This window comes from Acanthaster planci, linkage group LG06 (genome assembly GCF_054643075.1).
Source record: "Acanthaster planci isolate LZ-2023a linkage group LG06, COTS_SCS, whole genome shotgun sequence".
Lineage (NCBI taxonomy): Eukaryota > Metazoa > Echinodermata > Asteroidea > Valvatida > Acanthasteridae > Acanthaster > Acanthaster planci.
Window position 1 is genome coordinate 10,957,495 of NC_141782.1, and position 25,412 is coordinate 10,982,906.

Below are 25,412 nucleotides of genomic sequence, written 5' to 3' on the forward strand. Positions count from 1 at the left end.
TGACTCGACTCGACCCAATTCACTAAATTTAGTGACTTGTTAAAGTACTGCCTAACTGGCAATCAGAATTGCACCCGCTAAATCACGTGACCTAAAGCGGGTATCAACCCCATAGCAACGTGTGTTTCGAGTGTTGTTTACAAATAATACAACCAAGTTACGGTATAGTGCCCAGCGCATCAGAAGTCTGAGTACGGTACTCACCTTCGTTTGATTAAATGATACTTATGAAAACACTTCGCTTTTGGTGGACGGCGTGTTTGATGACATTCGTACCCACTTTTAGGTCACGTGATTTAGCGGGCGCAATCGGTCTATCGGAAGCCATTTTTGCCATAGCATCTCAAACATTAACTGCCAGACAGGTATTTTGGGTCTGTGAGTGGCTGCAGGACTCAGGACTCGCGCTGTGGTGGCACACTCGCTTCACATTCCACCTCAACCACTAGAGTGACGCAACTTTGGATAAAAGAACGCGAGCGTGAATGCGGTGATATCGATGGACGTGTAGCGTCTCCTTAGATTATCTTTGAATTTAGAATTTTCTTTAATTAACTGTCCTAAGTAAATAGGGAAATATGACGGGAGAAAATGTCTTTCTAATTATTTTGTTGTGTTCAAAAGGTATTTGGCAACTGCTCTAAAATGCCGTACGATGTTGCCCAGATGAACACATGTTTCAGGAAACTTCCACTAGTCTTGCACTTCAACCAGTTATACGACACCCTGGGGTACGTGGGCAGAGAGTTAATGCTCACCGCACAGAAGCACACGGTAGACAGCACTGCACTCGTTTTGTGCTCTTCACCCAGTTTGCTTGGACAACTAAAGACGGTTATTCTTCTATAGGCCTAATGGTGGTGCGTGAGGGCGAATAGTTAACCTTCGGATTCTTATCACTGATAAAAAAAACTGATTTGCAGACTCCGTTTCAATTTTACAAGCAAAGCCAAAATACATTTAACCAAACAATCGCCCAAATGTCATTCGAATAACACAGGCTGCCCTCTCAGCGTGAGGGTATGCCAAACGCGCTATCAGTAACACAATGCACCCAATCGTCAACTTTAGCACCTGACGCACGTAGGCTGATGCAAACAGGGCATCTTAATAAAGGGTGCACTCCCATAAGTAGGCCATGAATACATTGTACGTCCGCCGAGTCCATTAATAAAAGTTACACACTCAAGATATCCTATATTAGAGAGTTCTGGAGCCATGGAATTGGGGGATTGAAGAAATATGGCACTGAAACTCTGGCCTGAACTGAGCGCTTCCAATTGGGAGCAATTTGGATGCAATCGGGTCCGCAAGTGACACTATTTAGCCGTTTTGCAAAGGGATGCATTTTCAAAATGGCTACTACTCTGGGCAGGGAAATGTCCTCCTTTGGTCTGCTTCGGGTGAGAATTTCTCAAAAATTCATTGGTCATCCCACTAAAATTAAAAGGAAAATGATGAAAAAGGACATGACGAACATTATGCTTCTGTCCAGCCTGAACACCTGTAAGAGTTGCATTTAAAAAGAATTTTTAAATTAAGGGAATATATCACTGCCATCAAAGGGAATTTATTTATTGGGGTGCACCCGTAAGGTAAGGTGTCCCTGACAGTATAATCCATGTTGCGATGAGAATTCATATATGTCCGGGGCTGTACCACCACAGAGCTGGTCTCTACTCTTCACACGGCCGCGGCGCGCGCTGTGCTGTCAGGATCAACAGCGCTCTCTTGAGTTTCCCACCCGTACAGTTTCTGAGCAATAGAGAGGGCGCATGTCCTGCGTTCTGCAGGAGACCTCGGAGCGATCACCTGGCGCCCCGAGCAGTGCGAGGGCTCCAGAAGCTCGCCGTGTGATCCTCTACTTTAATGCTCTGTAGGTTGTGATCAAGAAGCCAGACACAGTTCAACACCTGCGTTGTGCTGGCAGGAAATGTAAAGAAAAATTACATGCTTAGGTACTTTGGGCTTCGAGAAGGACAAGGAAAGTATTTCATGTATGCCTTTTGATTTTAAGTGTCGAGTCATCCTGAAAGACTCTTCCACAAAAATTTGCAGCCTGAAAAATCTGAATTTAACATACCTTTATGTATTTTGTGTCTTGACTTTCAATCGTCTGATCGTATTAAGAATTGAAGCTGACACATAGAGCCTCGTTTTCAAACGAGGAAGTGCGCAGACCGACGCTGAAGGCATCGTATTGGGATCCCTCTATAGCTTTTCTGACTTAATTTTGAATGCGTGACAAACTAAAATGGAGGATCCCTTTTGTCGGGTTGTAACTTGGACAGCTAAAGGCAGGCAAGACCGATGTCAATCGGGTCAGGGTGTACCTTTTTATTGCACAGTCAAGACCACTTTATCACCGACAGACTATTCTGACCTGGCTTTAAATTTGGACCACAGAATGCATTAAACTGATTTCCTTTCATTTCTGTGACGGGAGAGGGAAGTCTGAGGACGGGTGTGAACTCCCCGGTTGCTGTATGCCTTCGCACAGTCACCAAGATCGGATGCCCGAATGCACAAAGGCACCGCGTCCTGGTGAACGTCGGAGTCCGGTCTGCCGCCGGAAAATGGCGGTTTAAGACCGACTCGTCATCGGCTGTGCTCGGCAACAGCCTTGGAAATCCCCTAATTCATTGCCGTGATCTATGTTTTAATATTAGAATTGTTTTAAGTAATTCTCAAGTTTACGAGGACGAGAATTAGGTTATAAAAAGTCATCTTCATGAGAATAAGAATTCATCTACGTGAGAATATAGTCAATAAAATTCGATCTTATAAGATAAATACTTCCAAGTTTGCTTTTAAATAAAGTCAAGATTAATTCATTCTGAACACGAGTTTTGTAGCAATGTCGAGGATATACTTTTTTTAACAGAAATACGTATTTCATCCAGCAACTTCCTGCAGTTTGTAAATGAATAAAAAATAAAAATAAAAGAAATACAGATCCCAGTAATCCATACTGGACACGAATCCGAAACCAATGTGTGCGTTGTTTAATTATGATTTTAAGAAAAACAATATATTTTTGATTTCTGTAGCAAAACCGAATGCATAAGCAGGCCTTCAAGTTCTAAATATCAGGGATTGGACGATTTTTAATAAACTTTTTCGTGAAGGAATGCTTCGAAATCCCGGCGTTCCTCTTCAGATCTGAGCCTCTCCCGCAAGATCAGGCCTTCGATGTCTGCCTCGATGCCCTTGGGATGGATACTCGGGTCGTAGCGTTTGTAGGCCAGGCCGTCTCCTCCAACCAGGAACTTCTCGAAGTTCCACGTGATGTCTCCGATTTTGATGTCCGACCAGTAAAGTTTGGACTTGTCGCCGATTTCCAGTTTGACAGGTGGGCAGACACTCTGTAAGCATTAATGAGAGACGCAGAAACAAAAGTTGCAAGTACAAATTTCACCAATAAAGAGATAAAGTCAGCCTAAAAATAGACACCTCCAAGAAAACACTATCACAACGTAATAGCTTCTTAAATTTCGATGTCGTAAAAACTTTACAGAAGTTTACAATTAAGTCTGTTTGCAATCACAACACTGCAAGTTAACGTGAAATTTCACAGCACCAATAGCCCCTGGTTAGAATTATTTACAGTTGGGCCAAATGTTTACGTACACCAGGAAGACATACTTTTTCTCAGAATTTCTGAATTTCACTCATTCCTACCAAACGTTCTTTTCATGAGGAGGGACAAGTCGGGTTTGTACTTTACATACATAACGCATCCATCAAATAACACTCAGAGAAATGTTGGCTTACAGTGCGTTTTAAAAAAAGTAACCCAACTTCAGGGGGTTAATATGCCCAGGTTAATCAGAATGACAATTAAGTTATGCGGTTGACCTGTGGCTGAAAACGAAGAGGATGCTTTGCGCAATGATCTAGCTATGGTGAGGCGAGTGGGGCAGGACATACTGCGTGACTGTTCGCTTTGTGTTGAAAGGACAGGTGGACATGTTGAAGGTGTGCATGAAAAGGCCCATGGTACTGCAATCAACACTGGAGAAAACCAGGGTCATCAAACTGACTTCAACGATCATCCTGTTATGCAGTGATCGCCCAAACTTGCAAAAATGGTATTCGAAGTTGCCATTTTCAATAACAGCTGTACTTGGTCATGCGTGACAGGAGCGGGGCAAATGAAGATATCACTGGAAAGCCGACAAGCTGTTTTTAATTGCTTAACAACATGCGTACATGTATAACTTTTCCGCCTGATTAAACCAGACATATTAACCCCCTGAAGCTGGATTACCTTTTGGATACGCAGAGCATATGGTTGATATTGTGGCGGGACAACTGACACCTTTTTGTGGCGGACCAGCAGACTGGCCGGATCGGAGATAGAATTGACCTGGCCTACCGCACAAATATATTTATTTGACCTTACGCAAGAATGAGCGGCTATCCAAACGCAAGGGGGGATATCAGTTAACGAACGGTGGACTATGCCTTAGGGGCTGTTCGTTTGGTGGAAGTTTACCACCGCTCTGTGATTAGGTAATTGATCCCAATGTCAATAAAGATTACAGTTAATGTCAATACAAGTGATACAGGACTGACTAAATCTCACGGTGACCAGTGATCTCTAAGGCAATTATATGATTGGTTTATTCAATGTCAGTGCTCAGTTATCCGTTATATACAACAGCAATTAACTATATACAAAATTATCCTCACGGGGAGATAGTCCTATGTGGTCAACTGCACCACGGACGTGATTAATCAGCCTTATCCTTAACCTACACCAGAATAACCCTCGCAGTGATCAGGGTAAACCTCACAGCGATCAGGGTAACCCTCACAATAACCAGGTAACCCTCACAGTGATCAGGGTAACCCTCAAGTCTAAATAAATAATCTACTGATGGCTTATAACTGATAAGTCTTGACCACACAAGCAATTACAATCTTCGTAACTGTACAACACAACAGGGTACACTTATACAAGAATAATCTATACTGCCTTACAAAGCAACACAGTTCCCAAACTGCAACAAGGTTTAAGGTGACTTAAATAACCCTCACCCACTTCAAGTTATTATGAAATAACACAGGTAAGTTAATTAAGAAGGCGATTATAATAGTCCTCACCAGACTCTAACGGAAACCTGCACCCGGTAAACCTCAACGAGGAAAGCAAGCTCCCAGACCAGGACCGCAACCAACCGTCGCTATGCCAACAAGCATGGAACAACGGCACACAATCCTTCTAGTCTAAGCTTCGCTAATTCCCCAATTAACTGGTTCGCTCGGGTTCCCTAACCCTATAATCTACCACTTCTTAAATAAACGAGACTGTCTAACGACTCCCAATCTTCAAAGAGATCTGATATAATCGGCAGCTCCGGCAACTGAGAACAAGCACCACACTAACCGATCGCACCAGGTACACTTGAGGTAGATCCCCAACCACCAGCGGTCGTACGTCAGATTTACTCGTACACTCGGAATACAACACAACTCCACTGAGCTCTGGTTAGCACGCTGCCATCTTGAGAAGTCCCGGCAACCCACGCAGCCAGCGCCCAGACCTAAGGTAATGCGCGCCTCTGATTGGTTGCCGCGCGCATGTTTAATGCATGATTAAGACGCTCCTGAATTATTAATGACCCAGACTAAACACAAGTCTGCGCAGCTACCCTGTTTCGCCACAATATTATAAACTATTAAATAGTTTATATTCCCAGAAAACCAGAGGGACAAACGTTTACACACACCAATCCCAATAGCGACATTGCCTCTACTATGATTTTCCTTCATATCTCGTATTCTACAAGCTTCTGGACCGTAAAGTCAATCTGAGATGAATCCTGTTTTAAAGGTCACGTCAGGGAAGAGATTTGCATTAATCAGAATGCATTATGGAACCAACATAACGAGTCTTTAAAAATCATACATGTACTTCTCCACTTAAAAGCCATAGGCCTAACTAACTTGTTTACGTCACTTTCGTAATTGTTTTGAACCACAGCAAGGGGGGTGTATGTAAATCTTAACCCACTGATTTTACAGCAATGTGAGTATTATGAACCAATTGTGTCGGAGTATTTTATACAATATGGACATTAACCCTAACACTCCTCAGTCCTCCAACAGGTGAAGGATTGAGGAGGGTTACGGTTAAATAAAGATGCAGTTTGTCTGACTTCATCGAAAAGAAAGTTGGCAGGACTATTTAAAATGGTGGAACGTTCAGGAAACCTGTTTTTCTACCAAGTGTATGTTGACTTTTGGTCCAAACTTTACATGTATGATGTACTAAATGACACTAAATACAGGCAATGTACAATGCCACACACACGTTCATTTTCAATGCACACGCTCGTACAAATACGTCCGCGACCAGACGTACGTACGAGTGTAGTCCCAGTCGGTTTTATGCAGAAAACAGTCACGTACATAGTAGACGGTGTCTGAATAATTCATGAAAGTCACGGGAAAAATCTAGCTGGAAGAAATCGACTGTATTGTTTGTTCCTACTTTTTCTTATTCAGTATTTCTTTGATCTGTAGATAGTTTCTACCATAATTAAAGAGGCACGAGGGACCGATTCAAACTTGGCTGAATTCATTCACTTCGTGATTAAATTTGGCATTCAAGTTTTACTTTTGTAGATAGCTCCATTTTCCCCTCAGTTCAGACTTTCGTAAGCAGATACGTCGAGTTTCGTTTGAATCTGCTGTGAATTTTGTGGTCTTTAAATAAGAAGACTCAACAGAGGGCTGGCAAGTTGTTGACTATTTCATGATCTAGCTCACGAAGGTATGGTCAAGAAGCGGATACTCCTGCCTTATCAAACCGCCATTTCCTCACGTCGAATGGAAGTGAAACATTCCCTCCATCGAGTTAACATTCACTCAAACGGAACATGAAATAATAAGCGCACGAATGCACGGCAGCATCGCTTTAAAACAGAGGCTAGTCCATTTATCATTTTCCATGACAAGATGTCTGTCATGCGTGTCCGACACCCGACAGCAATAACTGGAGAACGGAAATTTTACATAATCCCGCCATATGGATCCAGCGCACACGGTGAACACCATAGCATTATTATCAGCCCTGATTATGCACGGCTCTACTTTACCTAACACAGCATATGGTTGTCCGATGTTAAAGATTCCCCGAATCAGATTACAAGGTCCAAAACTGATCCTTTACGCAGGGTTTCTTAAGACGATCAGTCAATGGAAGATCGTATTCTTGCCGTGTTTTGTAGTCACAAGAATCTACACTGACAGTTTAAGACGTCTGATTTTTTTACGTTTTCGAGGATCGCTATCAGCTCTATAGATTTGGGCTATATAGGATTACTATGCGAGCCTTGGCTTGGCTCACAGAGATATAAAATTCACTGACTAGGTGTGGTTTTAATAACCTATCGGATGTAACAACGGATGTACAAAATAATGTGTTGTGTTTACAACCCAATTGGAATGGATTCAGTACAAAGCAGCTTTCCCGTAACTTGAATTCAAACGCATTTCTGACTACAATATTGACCCCAAAATAGAATTATCGCTAGCCTTCCGCTCCGAGCGGAACAAAAAAGGGCGTGTTTTTTGTTTTTGTTTTGTTGGGTTTTTTTTGGTACTCACCGCACAGGCGCGCCATGAGGCGCGCAAGTATAATATGCGCGTTTGACGCATGGAACATTCGATGGGCAGAAACAGCAAAGGAATGCACAACCACAGGGCATCCGCGGCTCTGTAGCTGTCAGAACAGGGCGGCCATGAAAGTGAACACATACTAAGCTTGGTGTCAGACAGCGTCATAGATCGCGTGAAATTAATGAGCAATGCTTTAGCAGCGACACATTAATTATCCGTGGTGGACGGGATGAACGTCATCTCTATGATAATGAAGTTAGGAAGCAACTGTTCACAAATTGACACTGCCCAGTTCTTCTTCAGACTTTACATGACCAGAGATGAATCCAATGACCATGGCAACGCTCGTACTGGTCACGATAATTTTGTAACGGCCTGCACCGGTTACGAGAGGCATTGTGATAATTGTACTCTGCTATTCTATGACAGTCGCTCCGGTTACGCCGGTGTTTGAAAAATTCTAAACCATGGTCATAAATACTTTTTACCTCTATTGATATTTGAGCCATAGGAAAGCGATGACATGTCCTAAAAGTCAGCTTTACAGCTGCAGTTAGTTACAATTTTGCAGTACCGGTATTTACTTGGAAACCATTCTTCGGACCAAAATATCATAGGGTTTTGCACGGGGTGCAAATTAAGTGACGTCCAGGTACGGAAATCTGTCCACGCTGAATATATGTATTCCTGACAGATGACTAAAATACGGCTCTTTAACAATAGTGCGCCACCAAGAGTTTGCGACGCGTTGGCCAATCACAGTGCGCGAAATCTGTCGACCAAACGCGCGTTTGGAAAGGGTCGACAGATTTCGCGCGTTGTGATTGGCCAACGCGTTCCAAAGTCTTGGTGGCACAGTTGTGAAAACGCCCATGTTGCTTACCTTAAGGTGTGTGTACAGCTCATGTTCTTTCTTGCCGTTCACGTCGATCTTGGCGAAGACCGGGAAAGCGGGTTCGAATCCACCTCCGGGCCGTACGTATTTGACTCCATTCAGTATCTCATCGTTTTCGCCCGGTTCCTGCAGACCGAACTGGTTGCAGGGAAGGGCCAGGATTTCTAGCATCCCCTCGTACCGCTCCGCCAGTGCATTCAGTTGGTGGTACTGAAGGGTGGTGAAGCCTCAGTACGTGGCCACATTGACCAGGAGCAGAACCTTGCCTGCGTAGCGGGAGAGGGGCACCGGCGGGGAGGTGTCGTTGAGCGAACCGAGTGAGAACCGGTGCACCGAGGCCGAGCCCTCGCGCACGCAGACCGACTCCAGCGGACCGGTCGCTGCCGTTGACAACGCAGCCACCGTCCAGAGAACCACCAACAGGGCTGAAAAGGGCATTGCCGCAGAAGCGGCGGTAGCCATGTCTATAATGCGTCCGAAGACCCCAGATGGTGTCGACAGCAATCTCCTTGTGCGAACAGGGAGAACCTCCAATATGGCTCAATGCTGCGCCTATCGAGTATGTCGCGTCGTTGTAAAATCTAGGACTTATAAAAGCTCTCCCGTCGTGTTGTCTGCGCATCATGCACCACTGCCTATACGCATCGTTTGCTCATTGAAATGCATATCAGTGGCGACTAACTTTGTTGCTTGTGTTACAGATGCATAGATGGTGTAAATGGAGGATTTCTGTCATTCCTTATCGAATACTGTTCGTGTTTCTCGAACTTGCTTCAGTTAGATAGATGTTCAGTTGCATTCAAAGATATTTTAAAGACTAGATCGGCAGCGTGTGCATAAATTATGTGTGGTCTTACAGATAACTAAAGAAAAAATAATGTGTGTTTTTATCATTCAGTTGTCAATTTTCTTATGGGGAGTTCGTGCGTGCGTGCTGCTCGTGTTGATTCCAGAGTGTAGGAAAATAGTGCATGCGCAGTACTCTCGAATCAAGAGAACTCTTAGGTTAACACAAGTAACACGCTCGAACGCACCCTATGGGTCGTTCCTTGACGGTCACGAGATCATATTCATAAAGATCTCAGAGAGCTCAGGAGAATGAACGCTGATAATGTCTTCGCCTGCAGCTCGGGCATTAGTCGCGTCCATTCTCTTGAGCCAGTCTTAAACACACGTTTAAGAGCGGCCAAGCACAATTCTTATTTCCTTATTAGATTTAAGAAGCTCCTATGAGACATGGGCCTAGGCCCTACATGTATGTTGTAAATCAACAACTATGTCCTACAATAAAAAAATAAATTATTGGTATTTATTGTAGTGGGAAGTACTACTTTTTTTCTCACACAGGCAGGACGTTGTCAAGAAATATACATGTATATACTTACAATGTATACCCAAAATGTAATGCTGCGTAGCACTGTAAAGCGTTAAAGAAACGTAGAAAAAAAATAGAAGTGCTCACCGGATGGAGTGTCCTAAGCTCCGCACCAGAGAGCTTCGGACATTCTATCCGGTGAGTGCTTTTTCTATTTTCATCGATTGACGCGATTCTACCACAATAAACCGAGATCTAGTTCCATGTCGACCAAACAGATTCCAAAAATGTATCTTTCAGCGGAACAGGATGTTGGATATTAAATAACAACGATAACGACATCACCATCGTCTTCAAATTTAAAGTGGTGCAGTTGTTTTGCCAATTTAATCCACTTCGACCTTTAGGTGTCGACTTTGCCAGCACTCTGATTTCACCATCATTTAACAGCCAAAGTTGTTAGTATCCAAGACATGTCAGCAGACATCAACAGGGTCCCCCATTCAACCAAATTCAGCTAATTAGTTTCAGTGTTGCCAGGGTCTTTGCTGCGCAGTGAGTTGAGGAAGGTTGCCCCATACTGTGGGCTAGATTAAACTGCCCCTGTTAGCAGAATTCAGTGCTTCAGAACTACGTTTATCGGGCTTCATAGGACTCCAGACGAAAAGGTAACACGAAGTTTGCTTTCCTTGGGAGGCGGAAAGACCACAATTTTAATTTAACGAATTTCCTCTGATCTCTGACAAGTCAATACCATAAAGCACATAAGGAGTAGAGACGAAAATTGTAGGCGTTCTTTCCATTTTGCACTCATTAGCATTTGTAATTAAATGCTCATTCACTGTTATTATACTTCGTTTCAGAGACTCGACCAAGCAAAACCATCCTGGCTTTTGCATATACACTGTACACGTAATTCCACTGGCCTTCATGCAAGAAATGTTAACCCGCACTACGCTTGGAAATTCAGGCAGTTGATCCTTGAAATGAAACGCTATCACAACACGAACTGAAAACGGATACATGACACACTTTTTTTTTAAAAAGTGAAAAAAAAAAGAAACTAAAAAAAAAATTGCTGGAAGAAAACGGGTTTCTTTTGCTCTTGAAACGCAAGTCGTAAAATTTATAGAATAATCCACCATCCACGAAAAAGGAGAATACAGAGAATGAATTGCTATTTCAGAATCTATCACTCGTATCTCAGTACTGCAGTGCAGACTTCGACTCCTAGGCGATGGTATGTGGATTCGAACCCCTATGGATACCAAGGTGCTTGTGTTCCTTGGCCAAGGCACTTGGCGGCAGATGGCTTCTCTCCACTCAGGAGAGGAAACCAGGTAGTTTAGGTAACTGTAATGGAAGAGAACTGATTATGCTGATCTCCAGCTACTAAAGAAAAACGAATTTGATACAGTCCAGTGAACAGTGGGTGATAAGAGTGAAGTGTTGGACGTATCCGGGTACAAAACGCCAAACAAGTCTCAAAATATTAAAGCTTTCACTAGCCCACTTAAAAAAAATTAGTTTCCCCCAAACGGCACATATTGCACTTCATTACTAACACTAAGGCTCCCCAGCCAGCGTTCATCAGAATCTGAGTGTAAATTATTTCTAATGACAAATTATCTGAGATCAACTCTAAGGCAAAAAAAGAGAAAACAACAGGAAAAGCGAAAACAAACAAAAAACTAACAGATCGGAAGAATACAATTGATACAATTTAACATCTGTACATTAATATCGATGGTTAGTGAAACCGAGTTAGTCCCAGATTTTACATATCTAACTGTTACCGCCCAAAATTTACAGACTGTTGAATCAGAATATATTTATTCATTCTTTTGGTTTTGTTTGCTTTGCTTCATGGAATGAGCGGCCGCAGTCGCTGAGAGTAATCTATTAACATAAATTATCGATTTATATCAACCAGAGCAAACAATGTGGCACACTCGGGTAGATTTCGAATAGATTCCACAAAATATGAACTGAGGCTCACTCCTATTCGAAAAATGAGCATAATACTTTCAATCTATTCACAACATATGGACTTCCCTGCAGAATGCCTTGAAATTACATACCCTCAGATATTGGCATTCAAATGATGAATTTGATAATTAACACAGCTATGACGCTGTGGCAACACACAATTAACTTTCCACTTGATTGGCACAAATGCCCACAGCTCCTTTATAGGGGCATTAGGCACAGACGGAAACAGCATTCAATTTCTGTCACATCTCCAGCGGCGTTGGGACTCATTGTGAACAGTGTAGAATGCTACATGCATGTGTACTAGCAGACCCAACGCTCTCCCCAAAACTACCTACATATGGTGACACACCAGAAAGATGTCCAGGCAACTACATGTAGGTGGGGGATAACGTCACAGTTATATCACAGTATTTCAAGTAAGCAATATAAGGCCAAGAAAAAAAAATAGTTTCTGGTCAGACTGATGTTCCGGAATTGGTGCGGCAAAGTGGCTTTTTTGGTTGTGTTTTTTTCTCCTCCCCTGGGGTTGACATTGTATTGAAATTCAGATAAGCTCTATCCACATGCAATTCTGTCTATTCACGATCACAACTACAGACACACAATGTCGAGTCATGGGACCAGACCAGCTTTATCATGATTATGAGCTGACAACAGACAACTTCATATCCATAGACTGCTATCATTGTTCAAAATCGATGTTGTCAGGATCTATTGCCCCAAGTAAAAGATTGAGCTGCCCACAAAAATGTGGAGGCAGTGTGCCAATAGAGGGCACTATGGCAGCTCTCGCAGACAGAGAGAAAAAAAGATTGAAGCACACGCTTGAAATCAATGCGGGCGCTGAACAGAGACGAAAGACTTGGCGGGGGACTAATCACTGCTTAAGGCACACAGGGGTTGTAAGCACTTTGGGATGGAAAAACTTCTTGTAAAACTCTTCTACACGCTTCGAAAGTCAATCTGAAGATTTGAGAGAAGTCAGAGACATTCTGTACAGACAAGCCACTGGCAACATGCAGAGAACTTCACATCCCTTGCATATTATAGTATATCAAGATTTTGCCACTTCCATTCAAGGTAATGCATGCAGCAGACTCTTTTTTTCAGCATATTCAGGACAGTCCTTGGAATAATGTCTAAGGAGTTGGAGTTTCAAAGGGACTGGAATCCACCAGAACCTCGGCCGTGCTGTTCATTTAAATATGTAGTTCCAATGCATTTGTATGTATCGGCTGGTATAAATTAACGCACAGTTCAGATTGAAACCAATACAGCCTATGGGACACTTTCGATTTCCTGCCCCCATTTTCTTCTGTTCCTTAAAGGGGAGCTTGAAATGTCAAGCATGACAGCATAATCTACGCTTTTCCACATATGGAAGGTAATGGCATGACCGTGATACCAGGTTGGATGGCTGATGCATGCCTGTCATGTTGGTTGTGAAAAACAATCACCCGCTTGGTTGCCATCCTGAGATGCGGTGATTCATCAAGCAGCCAAGCCAAGGCAATTTCCTGTGGGGGCCAATGAGTCAAGCTCGTAGTTGGTTAATGAGGAGGTCCACTGGGACAAAGCCCTCAATCAGATTACACCGTCTCCGCTGATCCCCAGCTTCTCTTGCAACATCTTGGCTGTCTTGCGAAAGTCTTCCTCCATGCTTTCCATCTGCCTCAGCCCCTCACTGACCGTGTCCTCGTACCGGGCATGGCCACCGTTTGTCCGTACCGGCGGCCTTTCATCCTCGTCGAAGAGCGAGAGGTCCTCCCCATTCCGCGCCGAATGCTCGTCTGACAGGTGATGGGGTTTCGACGAGGACAGATCACCCTCCGTCATCTCAAAGATGCGGTTGGAGGAAGCTTTGGCAGATTTGGCCCGGGCTTTGGAGGAACTAGCAGAGGGCTTGCCCGATACAGGACGGGTGGTTTCATATTTTAACGGTCGTTCCCCTTTAGTTGTGGCTACGACTGTGAAGAGAGAGGACACATGGGTGACATCAGTGGATAACAACCATCTCTTAAAACAGTGTAAAGTTGGCTACTAAATTTTTTCGGGCAGATAACATCAGCAACACTGGACACTCTTCCACATGATGCTGTTGGTCATTCCTAAATTCAACTTCCGCGTATCACCCGGCTGTGAGCGCCCATTCGGGATAACTACTGACAGACTCCCTTTAGCCCTTGTCAGCGGCAACTGAAGAATGGTAGAAGACTTGACTTTTTTACCTTACCAGGTGGTACAAGAACTAAACATGAGTTGGTTCATAGGCCTACATAGGCCTACTGTTTATTGAACTATTGTGGATCAGCAGCCAACCACAATGAAACAGTGTTTGCTTGTGAAAATGCGTAAGAAAAGGTTCAGTTTTTCACTGGAGGGGATTCAACATTGGCTGGTGAACAGCATAGAAGCAAGGTTCTATTGACACAAAACTTTTACAGAAACAGATTAATTATTCTGTGGATTTTTCTGCAAGTTGTGGCTTAGAAGGTCAACTTACCAGCACTTTTCGGCCTCGCTCTGCGGCTGTCCAGAAGTTTCTGCTTCCCACTGCTTGGACGCTGGGCCTTACTCCGATCTGGTACCACATGGCTTGCACTGAACAAATCCTGCTGGAACCAGACAAGAAGAAAGATCCACAGTCAAATTCAAAGGATTTAATAGAGCCTGGATCAAAACAATATATAACCGAAGGAGGGCAGAGTGTCCCTCTCAAAAAGCAACGTGCAAGGATTTTGTTTAAATCTCCCCAAAAATTCCATCTTCTTTGTTTTTTTCCCAGTGAGTTAAAAGCCATCCTATTCATCTTTACAGTAGGCTGGGAAAATTTCCAGAAATTTGACAAAATACAGGTGGCTAGGGAATGAATACATCATCCATTTAAAACAATAACTACAGCTATCTAGTGAAAAGCAATTATCAAACAGATGTTGCGGGCAATAAAAGCAACTCATGGATGAACAACTAACCTTATTAACCCTAACAGTCCTCAGTCCTCCAACAGGTGAAGGATTGAGGACGGTTAGGGTTCCATCACATAAAACCAGCAACATATTTTCCTAATATGCAGAATCATTCATACCCAACCTTCTGTCCACATGTAGTCGCTGTGTGATGATTTCTACCCTCATTCAAAGATCTTTTAAAAGGGAACGTAATGGATATTCAGCTGAGCTTGTTCTCAGGCGTGTTGCTATGTGTCACAACAATACAAACAAGACCTCAGTACTTGTTTTCATTGGAAGTCAAGAGAAGGAAGTGTTTCAATTCTTAGACAATACTTTCAACGTGGACGTTTGTCATAAAACATGAAGCATAATGGTGGAACAAAATCTGTAACGGCACTTCATTGTCTGAGAGAGTGTTAGGGCTGAGTCAATTCAAATAATTTTCTATTCAAATATTTGACCTTCAAGTTGTTGGAATATCCGAATATTCACTCAGACTGACCGGCAGATTGTTGATGAACAAACCATATGCACAAACAGTTGCAATAACGCACACAATTGTAGATTCTAATCACTATAATAGCTTCTCACGTGTAGGGGTATCTTCAGCCAACATTTGGCAAACTTTAAGAGACGAACAATACCGGTACTTCTAGCCATGTTGTTTTATTCCTTTTAGATTTTTAATGAATAATTTACTTTTGAATTGTTGTAAGATTTATCACTTTCATTTGAATCTGCTGGAAACTGCTGCAACTTTTCTCATTTAAAACCAGAGAAAATTCTCCCTTCCTTTTAATGATTTTGCATTCCACTATTCAAATTGGGAAAATGATATTTGAATATTCGATAATTGATTGAATATTCAGATATATGGTACAGCCCTAGATAGTGAAGTGTGACTATGCATTCATGCTCTTCTCTGTCTGTTGCTTTATGTAAGTTGGTCATCAGCAGTGTCAATGTTTTAACCACTTGCTGACGGGTACTTTTAAAAATGTAGTGCACACATACGGGCATTCACACCTACACAAATGACTATTCGTGTGGGTGTATGTGGTGGCCACTCTAAGTTGACAGGTAACCTTCATTGACTTCTGAATGTTTCAGCCAGGCCTGCCGCCCTGTAAAGAGAGCCCAGCATTGTGAGGTGTTGCGTAATTTCCTTTGTCTCCAGTGAATGTGAGTGGTGTCTTTTCAAGCGCAGCTGGATTAGCATGCAGTGGTGCTGTGTTGTTCATCAATGGGGCCCTGAAGCACTTCAGTCCGCGGTGCTAATCCATGGGCGCGCTATGCCCAAAACAGTGGTATACTGTTTAAAAACGGTGACAGATTACCTTCGAAAAATGCAAGCCGAAAAATGATGCCAATATCCAGCAGTAAGTCTTTTGTTCCGAGTGCGGTCTGTTGTTACATGGACCAGCTCTTTTGTCCCATTTCGGGCACCCCGGCTCTGCGTATAAACCCATCGTGCTTGAAATGGGGCTCGAAACGGCAGTAAGTGGTTAACAATGAACGCTAGTAGGGCCTAGGTGAAGCAGCTACAGACCTGTTGTTTACAAATACTGCCGAACCAGTCTCAATGGGAAGCAAAAGCTTGTTGAATGTTCACCGTTGGGTGGTAAAAGCTTTTGCCTAAATAAGAGACACATTTATCACAGGTGTGTGAGATTGCTAACATTTTGAAAATTCTGTTGCTTGTGTACTGGTGGCCAGCCATAGTCTAACCATTGGTGGGGAAAAAAACTATGACTGTATTACAGCTAAGGAAAGACAGGCCTCACACTGACAATGCCAAATCTAACATGATTGTAAGTTATTTACTAAATCCTTAGAGGTTATTAGTAAATCACCTAAAATTGCTATGAAAGTACCTCGTCATATTCATGACTGTGAGATATATTTCTCACTGGTCCATTCATGAGTCGCTGTTTTTGCTGTTTACTGGACGTGCCTGCAAGGGATCACCTCACAAGTCAAGTATGCAAGTGTAGTACATGTAAACTTTTCCCGGACTAACTGACCTCTCTCTCTGCCTGGGCTACGTTGGCCAGGTGCTGCATCATACTGGTGGGCGTAGCCAGCTCCTTGGCAGTGGGGCGGTACTGCTTGGAATGGTCAGACTCGGGTTGGGCCAGGTGACCAAGTTTGGAGGATTTGGGTCGGGAGTTCCAAGTGTTGTGAGGCTTCTGCCCCTGCTGAGTCGGTAAAATATTTATGAAGGAAGAAACTTGTTTATGACCATGACTGGTGGTTTTGAAATCATTACAACGCTGATGAGAAATAAACTTTGTAACTTAAAGGTTAGGAGTGGAAATAAGTTCCACTTCCTTTCAGTGCTGTCCTACCAATGAGAAGTATACTATAAAATGAAACCTGACAGTTTTTTTTTTCCAAAAAGGAATTTAGGGTGAATCAAAGGGAATAAAATGCGTCTGGGTTTTCATCCCTGGACCTAGACAATCCAAGCTATTACATGTGAGAAACGATACATTTTTTTGCCCACCATTTCATGTTGAAATGAACGAGAAAAGAAACAAAGTGCTCTCAGTCGTTACACCATTGAGACAAGTGTCTCCAACAAGGGCGTTAGGGAACACACGGCCTTCGGTTATCAGATTTACTGGAGTGTAAGGTGTCAGACTCTAACCCAGTCTGTTACAAGTGGCCATAATTCCCTGAAAGTCAATCATAAGGCACCAAGTCTTAAGCCACGTTATAAGCAGTAAGATCAATAAGATATTCTTTTGTCAATGTTCATCCTGTTACTTTTGATTGGTCTGGTGACTGGAATTGAGAACACGCTTGTGAATGGGCTCAACCACAGCATTGGAGCTGACTGCATGATGTCCCAGACGAAAACCCACCTCCAGGTAAGGGTTGCCCCTCCTCTTAACAGTGGCCAATCCCCTGCCACTGGCTGCCTTCAAGAGCTCCCTGTGCTTGGCCAGCTCCTGGTCCAGAAAATCCTGCCGCTGCTGGAGCCTCTGCTTGGCCCGGGACAGGGCTTGGGTCTCTAGCTGTTGGAAGTGGCGGCTTAGCAGGCCGATGGACAGCAGGGCCCAGTGGTGGAGCACTCGGGTCTGGGTTGAAAGCATATATCGGTTCATATGTAGTCGTGTCAGTGACACATCCTACATGTAACAAGTCCCTGCCAGCCTGCCAGAAGTTCCATCGCGAGACAGCCAGTCTTAAGGTAAGTCACAAGCTGTTCAAATGAACTGTGACAGTCACTGTTTGTCCCAGTACTTGGGACCTGTAGGCCTTAATTGTAAAAGATCCAGTGACAGGTCTTATGAAAGGAGTTCTGATTGGACTTGGGAAGGGACTTGTGGCTGGACTTGTGAAAAGACTTGTGGTGGTTTTGAAGAGAACATGGTAGTTTTTATTTACTCATGTACGAAAATAATGCTCAATCTTCTACCCTTGAGCATATCTTCTCTTAAAGTATGAGCAAATTACTAACAACGAAAAATGAAGTTCTGAGCCTCAAGCTGAAGAAATAGTCTCTTTAGAAACCATACATGTACCAAGAAAGCCACAGAAAAGTCATTCTGTAAGGGTTTAGGAAAATGATGTCACTGACATCTTGCTCAGAGATGGCACATGGTCTGCTAAAAAAAACAAGTGGAGCTTTTCTAATTGTGGCAAATAACATCAAAACACATGATCGAGCCTACTGAGTGAAGCACATAACGATCGGAGTTCTCTTTAGTAAAGATTGCGGTAACACCATGTATTTATCTCTTCTTTGAGTATGTGTGGTTCTGTTCTTCAGTCTCCTGAAGACGGACAGAGTACACTGTTCGAAACGTCGAGTTATTCCCCGGTTCTTCTCAGAACCACACATACTCAAAGAAGAGATAAATACATGGTGTTACCGCAATCTTTACTATAGATCTAGTTTCTTTCACCATGAAAACCTTTAAGTCTTATACGGAGTTCTCTTCTCTTTCACCTTTGATTCAGCAGCTTTTAATATATCCCTTCTTTCTAAAATCTTTCTACATGTATTTGTTAATGAGATCTGAAGCATGACATATAAGATTTTTTACTCGAACTATGCATGATTATGTTGTAGACATCATTCAACAGCTTGTCCTGTGAAAACACACATGCACGACCATGATATAGTTGGTTCCCGGCTTGTTATGCTCAATATTCCTATTCATATACAATCAATGCGATTGGGAACCACTGACTGACATAGTAGTCTTGAATTCAGACAGTTCACTGTGCCGTGCATGCAGTCTTGGTAAATGCGGCGCTGCTCAACTCCAATATTCTCAACGATCATAAAGGCATGCAGGCACAGGCTGCACTTGCTGCATCACATGCAAGCTCGGCAGCCTTGTTTTTAAGGCTACTGCAGGACAGAGCTATACACCTGCATGCCGTGAATGCAGTGCGGGGCCCTCATCATTGAACTTGAGATGCGTTCAAGGTGAAAATAAATGCATTCCCGTTTTTGTTTTCTTGTCAGACCTTTTCTTTCGAGCCAGAAGGAAAAAAGAAGAAAAAAATTGGATTTCGCGGTTCTGTTTAAAAATATCAGAAATGTGGATAAAACCGAAACAGTGGTATCTCTGCCTGCTGGAGACGCAAAAAATCCACAGTGATAGTGTGGAGGCTTTAATTTACCTTGCTTACTGCGTTAACCTCCTCTGTTTCTTCGTCTCTGAAAAACTTGGGAGGAGCTGCACCTGGTAAATGTAAGTAAAGGATTTGACAGGGTCCAGTCTGAGGAGAGCAGCTGTTATTGTGAAACACTAGCAGGAAAATGCCACAGAAGTTTCCGAACCGAATCCAAATGGCGAGAGCTTTAGAGTGAACAATTTCTCCAACCACTATTGTGTCAGCCACATTTTAGCAACTATAATTTGTTGACATACCATTCCCAATGATGTGTAACCTCAATGGGCCAAAAAGTGAACGTGAAGAACACTTAATACTGAACACAAATTAGCCAAGTCTATTGACAAAACAGTCACAGTATTCAAGATTCATTAGATGTGTGTCATCTTGTCCACACTGACCTAAATACCAAGTCCCAAAATGGAGGGTGCTTTAAAGTATGATCAGGGGCCATCGTCAAAGTGAGAGGGGCTGGGGATCCACTCAAAAGTGGAAGGCAAAGGAGGGCAAATTCATACTGAAAGAGGAATCAGTACAATCCAGCAACCGATTTCACAAAACTGCAGGCAATTCCTAGTGATTTTCAAAGACTGTAAGAATGCTGCCAAACCCGTGCAACAATTGAAATCTACCCTACGATGTGAGTTCAGCCCCATTTTGTGAAACTGGCTGAATTAACTGCGCAAACACCTACCAACAATGTTGGCCACATGAATCGCCGCCGCCTGGTCCCCCATCCACGCCCTGTGTCAAGAACGGTTGAGAAGCGGTTATTGAAAACACCATTAATGACATTAATTAGACTCTGCTTGCTCAGGCATGGGGCTGGGTCCAAAATCACTTGGCTACGAATGACAATAACACTTGGGCCTGTGGCATGGCAAGGGGGAATGAGGGTAGGGCGGGTTAACAGAGCCATGGCACTCCACAGGAGCAAAAATCGTTCGTTCTGGAATAATCAGAGAAAGGCAACTTTTGGTCTGTTTCCTTCGGGTCCCTTCAAAAGTGTGTAAAAAATTTTAGGCCCGACCATCAGAGAGGCCACAAAAGCTTACATTAAAAAATTTCCAGTTTCTTTGTTCTTCCGAAAAACCTTCCCTCCCCACAAAAAAAATTTATTCTGGATCCATCCTCGTCTTGTGGGAACAGGTTGAAGTCACGAGCTAGCAGCTTCCATGGGGCAATGTGCTGTGTTTTCCAGCCATCTAGCCAAGTGCATGTAATTTAGACAGGACCAGTTTCTCAAACCACCAGGTTTCAAGACATGAAGTCCTAGCTGCGTATCAATCAAATTTCAAATCCCTGGTTGTTTCAGGGTCCAAACTGAGCAAGTACATGGAAGTGGTCCAATCAAAGTACTACATGTACAAAGTATATGATTACATGTCTCCCATGACATCAACCACCAATGCAGCAGGCCAGCATTTGATTGTACTGTACAGATTGTGAGCCCAGACGGTTAGTCTCTTTTTGGGTCCAAGGTACAGAGCATCATTTGTAGTTATCCAAAAAGTAAAGAAATTATTGTCAAATAGCGTATTAGGTTTCATAATATTTATGGGACTAAACTCCTTGTGGAATTATTCTTTCTGGCAAGCTGTCATTTTGAAGAAAAAAAATGAAAGGCTGTTTCCAACAGTGGGTCTAAAGAAATTTTTAGGAAAATTGCCAATAAAAGCGCACGCAAGCGTTGACCTGGCACACCCGTGTGCGTGGTTAATATAATTTGTCGGTTCAGTAAGTGACATCATGTAGAGCTCTGCATTCAACTGAATGTGAGAAGGTGTCCCACACACTGAATTTGGGGACAATTCAAGATACGACTCGGCAACTTCTGATCTGAAATCGAAATCCTAGAATATTGTTTTTCTCAGAATACAGTATGTAGCATCCACTGAGCTGAAAATCCCCAAGGTTTGTTCTTAAGCTGCCTTTAGAGTTTTTGTAATGTTGTTACCTCAAAGGAACATAATGCACAATTGACAAATGATGGACTGTACCTTTAATATCAAAAGGCACAAGGGTCATCATTTGCATCGTGTGCAGTTGCCATTTTCGTGCTGACCTACAGACCTAGCACTGGGTACTGTTTCACTGCATTTTTCTCATACTTTTGCTATTTATGAAGTTTGAGAGCTTGCCTCCTGCACTTATGTAAATATGGGGTGTGATGTCATCGTTTATGCCTACGACAATGGTACATGTAGATGCACGTCCAGGTACTTGGGTCGGTGAGAGCACCCTCTACACAGAGGGTGAAGTTACAGTCAGACTTCAGACAGTTTCCAACCATGATTTGTCTAACTAACAGTGGATAGCCACTGGTAGGAAATTCAGGCCAGTGATGTCTGGGCACTCTTTTACTCTCTGTTTTACAGGTCAACACATCCATGCCTGTGCAAAAGAATGTGCAGCGTTCACCTCTTAACCAGCATGATGAGGCAGTTGAGCTGATCTCGGACTCGCTGGGTCTCTGCCTTGGTCTCTAACACCTCCAGCCTCATGTTTGCGATGGCTTCACGAAAAGCTCTGTTGTCGGGACCAGCACTGCCCGAACGAACGTGCACTCGATTTGCCATTTTGGGCAAATTTTGCCTCTAAAATATTTCCTACAGAGAAAACAAAATCATTGAATCGATCATGGGTTTATTTCAACTAGATGAGGAAGACACTATTGCCAACTATGTCCAAATGTTCAGAAAAGCGATTCATAGAGTCCTAGTCACTCAGAATACCCTGTCAGTGTCATGCCTGTAGCCAGCTTGGCAGATACGGAGTCAGCGGGACACTTTCAGAATGAAGAAATGCACAAAGAACAGGAGGGAGTTGTTAAGGAAAAAAATACATGTATAGTCTATAATTATAGCCCAGACTATGGTATCCTGCTATGAAATCATTTTGAGAATGACCTAACCACATGCTGACCTAGTGCATAGGTACATGCAGTCAACTGTCATGACCATGACTCTGTGAGCTGGCTACGAGGCTAGCAGCCCCACGAGTGTGGCGCCTGGAGACCGCCTTGCTGTGTCCTGACCTAAGGCCGTGAGAATAGAAATTGTTGGTTTGCGTTCACCGCCCACATGTCATGACGCCACCACCCCCTTTGGCCCTATTTACAAAAATTTCATTATTCGTCAGGAATAAGACAAAAACTCTGAGTCCTACTTCTACTAGCAGCTGTATAAATTACCATATTGATGCATTTCATCCAGCCTTAGCTTAGCTCAGTTTAGATGGCTTTTGTATGTCAGGTGTTATGCTCACAGTGCAGGAGTGTGAGGATTGCCTACCCCCATAACCGTGGGGTCCGACGTCCACTCCTCTTTAAAACCCTCCTATGCTAAGATGCATTCTTGACACAGTTGTCATATCAGTCAAAATTCCCATACGTGTCTGTGTACTGGGGGAAATCAATTGGAAGGCATTTTTGACTGTTTTTGACGGTTAACACAGGAGGGAGGAGAGGAGCAGACGTCGGACCCCATCTTTCTGGGGGTAAGGATTGCCTTGAGTCATTGATTTCAAAAAGAATTTAGACAGTTCTTTTACATAGAATTGGACACTGAGTCACTGATACTTCAGATCCTTAATCGGCCTGATCCATGAACTTGATTATGCTAATGAAAAGCAGCCTACAGCTCTCATCCCTCAGCAAGGCTTTTGCCTTGGTGGTAGTTTGGCAGTTTTTTTATACTTGACAGGTTAAGTTTCTGTAGGCCCTACTCGGACGTAAAATGCCTCATGTGTTTTGAAATTGTTAGGCCTTAGTCTAGGACGCAAATCTACAACTTGTATTCTCATGCTAGCCTAAGTTGCAAGGGCCACCGGCCATGCCGGCCAAGAACTTGAGGAAGGAGTGTCTAACGTGACGCTACACTCGACTCGTGTGGTGGCGGGGTAGGCCTATTCTGCACTGCACAGTGATTGTCCCAAAGAAAATGTGGAGGAAAGAAAGTGAAAAGATAACGAATGGCCATACCGAAGACCGATCCCAGTACACGAGCGCTGTCACTTGTTCAATTTCACACAAGCGCTTAAGACCAGGCCACAGTAAAGTTAGGCTCTATTTGCCGGTGGCAGTAGCAAGCTGATTCAGTCGAATCGCGCTTGGGATAAGAGACTTTGTTCGTGTCTGAATTCGAATTGGCTATGACTTTGTTTGTGGTCATCCTATTAATGTGTAATGGCAAAAAGCCGTAGAAGTAGACAAAAAAAAACCTTGTTCCGGACACGGCTCACGTATGCGTTTTTGTAGTCATGGAAGCAGTCAGCTCGGAGCAACTAATACACCTTATTTAAAAGGGCTGTGCGCTGGAAACTAGACAACTCTTCAAATGTCAACCTTTCTCCCATGGTGTGGCGCGTTTTATATATTGTGTACAGGAAAAGTGCACTGGGAACGATACGATTAAAAAAAGGTTTCTGTTTGATAGGGCGTAAGGTTAAGGGAGGAGGGCCTTATTCCTCGAAAAGAACCCTGAAATTCACGGATCAAGCAAAGAAAAATTAAACGACAGACAAAGCCTTCAAATTTCAACAAAAAATTTAATTTACCTCACCATACATCAAAATTCAAACGCAGAGGATATAACTTTCGAATGAATCAGGCCCTAAATCAAAAGTTCCTTATTCCGCTGAGAGCGCTGAAACTTAACAACGGTGTCTGGTATCCCTGACGTTCCAGTACCATGGGTGACTATGCTGACGATATATTCTGTTCCTATGGTCGACACTGGATTAGCCTCAAATAAGAAAGTCTCTGAGTACACGCAGGGGTCGTCCACGTCCGGTATATTATACCATGATTATACCCTCATCAAACCTTGGTTTAAATTGACATTAAATTTAAAAATCTCCACTTAGGCCTACGGTATAAACTGCACGTATTATCTCTAACACATATCCAAATACATACCAAATCTTTTACAGTAGGTCCTAATAAATAACATCAAAATAATGAAAAAGAATGAAAAGTCCCCAGTAAAAGTCTGACGATTTTGAAATCAAATGAAACCTTAGCGGGAACAGAAAGACAAGGTTTAACTGTGCCTTATTTTGAAAATTTTATCATAGGGGCTTATTCATAAATACTTATGATAGTTGAGCCATTCTGTCGCAGCATGACCGGTCTGGAACGGTTAATAAAGCACAGGCTGTCACGGGCGGCGCATAGGGGCCTACCATAACATGGCTCGAGGTGTTTTGTGTCTGAAATATTAAACTAAGTGCTGACCAATCTTAGGAACTGATTCGACTTTCTGGCTCCGAAGGCATTTATTAATAGGAGTTGTTCTTGGCCGGTCTAAAAAGTTCGTTTAAGACCGGCTTAGGGCCTATTGATAGCCGTGGGTCATCATTGGTGCCCATACTCGCCTGATGCGGTATCATTTATTATTATTTTTTAATCAAAGTAAGTCAAATTTTATTCTAAATTTCAGATGTTGAGGAGCTGGTTACCTGATGCTTTGCTCTGGCCAAACGGGATGTTTCATGACCGGGTTATAGGATTCCCGGCCAATTTCAGCAAAAAGGTTTATTTTCGCGAATATAAATTCAAATTTGTGCAATTTTTTTCTATTCTGTCCGTGCTGTGGTTTGTTTGAGTCCTTATCATTGCATTCAGTTTCGTTTTCGTGTACATAAGCTTGAAGCGTTGCCGTTCAGGTTCGTTTCAGTCATTCTATTTCGTTTATAGACAATCAAGAGTATTAATCATTCTTAAGTTCAATTGTTGCTGTCTTTCACAGTTGGTGCAATCAAATTAAAAGTCATCGAAACTGTTAGGAATTTTTAACTGCGCAATTTTTTTCTGATTCATTTATGGTAAATCTGTTTCACACAAAGTGTTCATGTGACTTTGATGGGCATTACTGGAGTAGTTAAGACTGTCTTTCATTCTAAGTTGTTCTGTACTGTTGTTGCTCCCTCATCATTCATCATGTTGATTTGAATAATTCCCTTGAACCCTTAGTTTTTAGTTTGTGTTCAC

At 42.9% G+C, this 25,412-nt stretch overlaps 2 protein-coding genes across 4 annotated transcripts; both read right to left on the bottom strand.

Annotated features, from left to right (window-relative positions):
- Positions 1 to 2,313: 2,313 nt before the first annotated feature.
- LOC110987837 (glutathione peroxidase-like) lies at positions 2,314 to 9,131 on the bottom strand. Its single transcript, XM_022250945.2, has 2 exons — positions 8,513 to 9,131; positions 2,314 to 3,365 (listed from the first exon to the last, which is right to left on the bottom strand). Exons 1-2 carry the CDS (start codon positions 8,984 to 8,986, stop codon positions 3,108 to 3,110), a joined length of 732 nt encoding a protein of 243 aa, XP_022106637.2. The 5' UTR covers positions 8,987 to 9,131; the 3' UTR covers positions 2,314 to 3,107.
- Positions 9,132 to 10,518: 1,387 nt separating this feature from the next.
- On the bottom strand, positions 10,519 to 23,703 carry LOC110987851 (uncharacterized). 3 transcript variants are annotated; one of them, XM_087137931.1, is made up of 8 exons: positions 23,403 to 23,703; positions 21,842 to 22,029; positions 20,115 to 20,164; positions 19,427 to 19,488; positions 17,653 to 17,868; positions 16,810 to 16,983; positions 14,338 to 14,449; positions 10,519 to 13,801 (listed from the first exon to the last, which is right to left on the bottom strand). In XM_087137931.1, the coding sequence occupies exons 2-8, from the start codon at positions 21,997 to 21,999 to the stop codon at positions 13,419 to 13,421; spliced, it is 1,155 nt and encodes a 384-aa protein (XP_086994057.1). In that variant the 5' UTR covers positions 22,000 to 22,029; positions 23,403 to 23,703; the 3' UTR covers positions 10,519 to 13,418. The 3 variants fall into 3 exon arrangements, with proteins under 3 accessions (XP_086994057.1, XP_086994059.1, XP_086994058.1); XM_087137933.1 differs by having other exon boundaries at positions 16,810 to 16,980; positions 23,403 to 23,702; XM_087137932.1 differs by having other exon boundaries at positions 14,338 to 14,446; positions 23,403 to 23,702.
- Positions 23,704 to 25,412: the final 1,709 nt, after the last annotated feature.

Excerpts from the sequence above, each read along its gene's own strand:
- LOC110987851 (XM_087137931.1), bottom strand. The coding sequence starts at position 21,999 with ATGGCAAATCGAGTGCACGTTCGTTCGGGCAGTGCTGGTCCCGACAAC. Across the intron at positions 16,984-17,652 it reads GGGGCAACCCTTACCTGGAG|CAGGGGCAGAAGCCTCACAA; the intron begins GTGGGTTTTCGT and ends TTACCGACTCAG. Across the intron at positions 14,450-16,809 it reads TAGCCCAGGCAGAGAGAGAG|CAGGATTTGTTCAGTGCAAG; the intron begins GTCAGTTAGTCC and ends GTCTGGTTCCAG.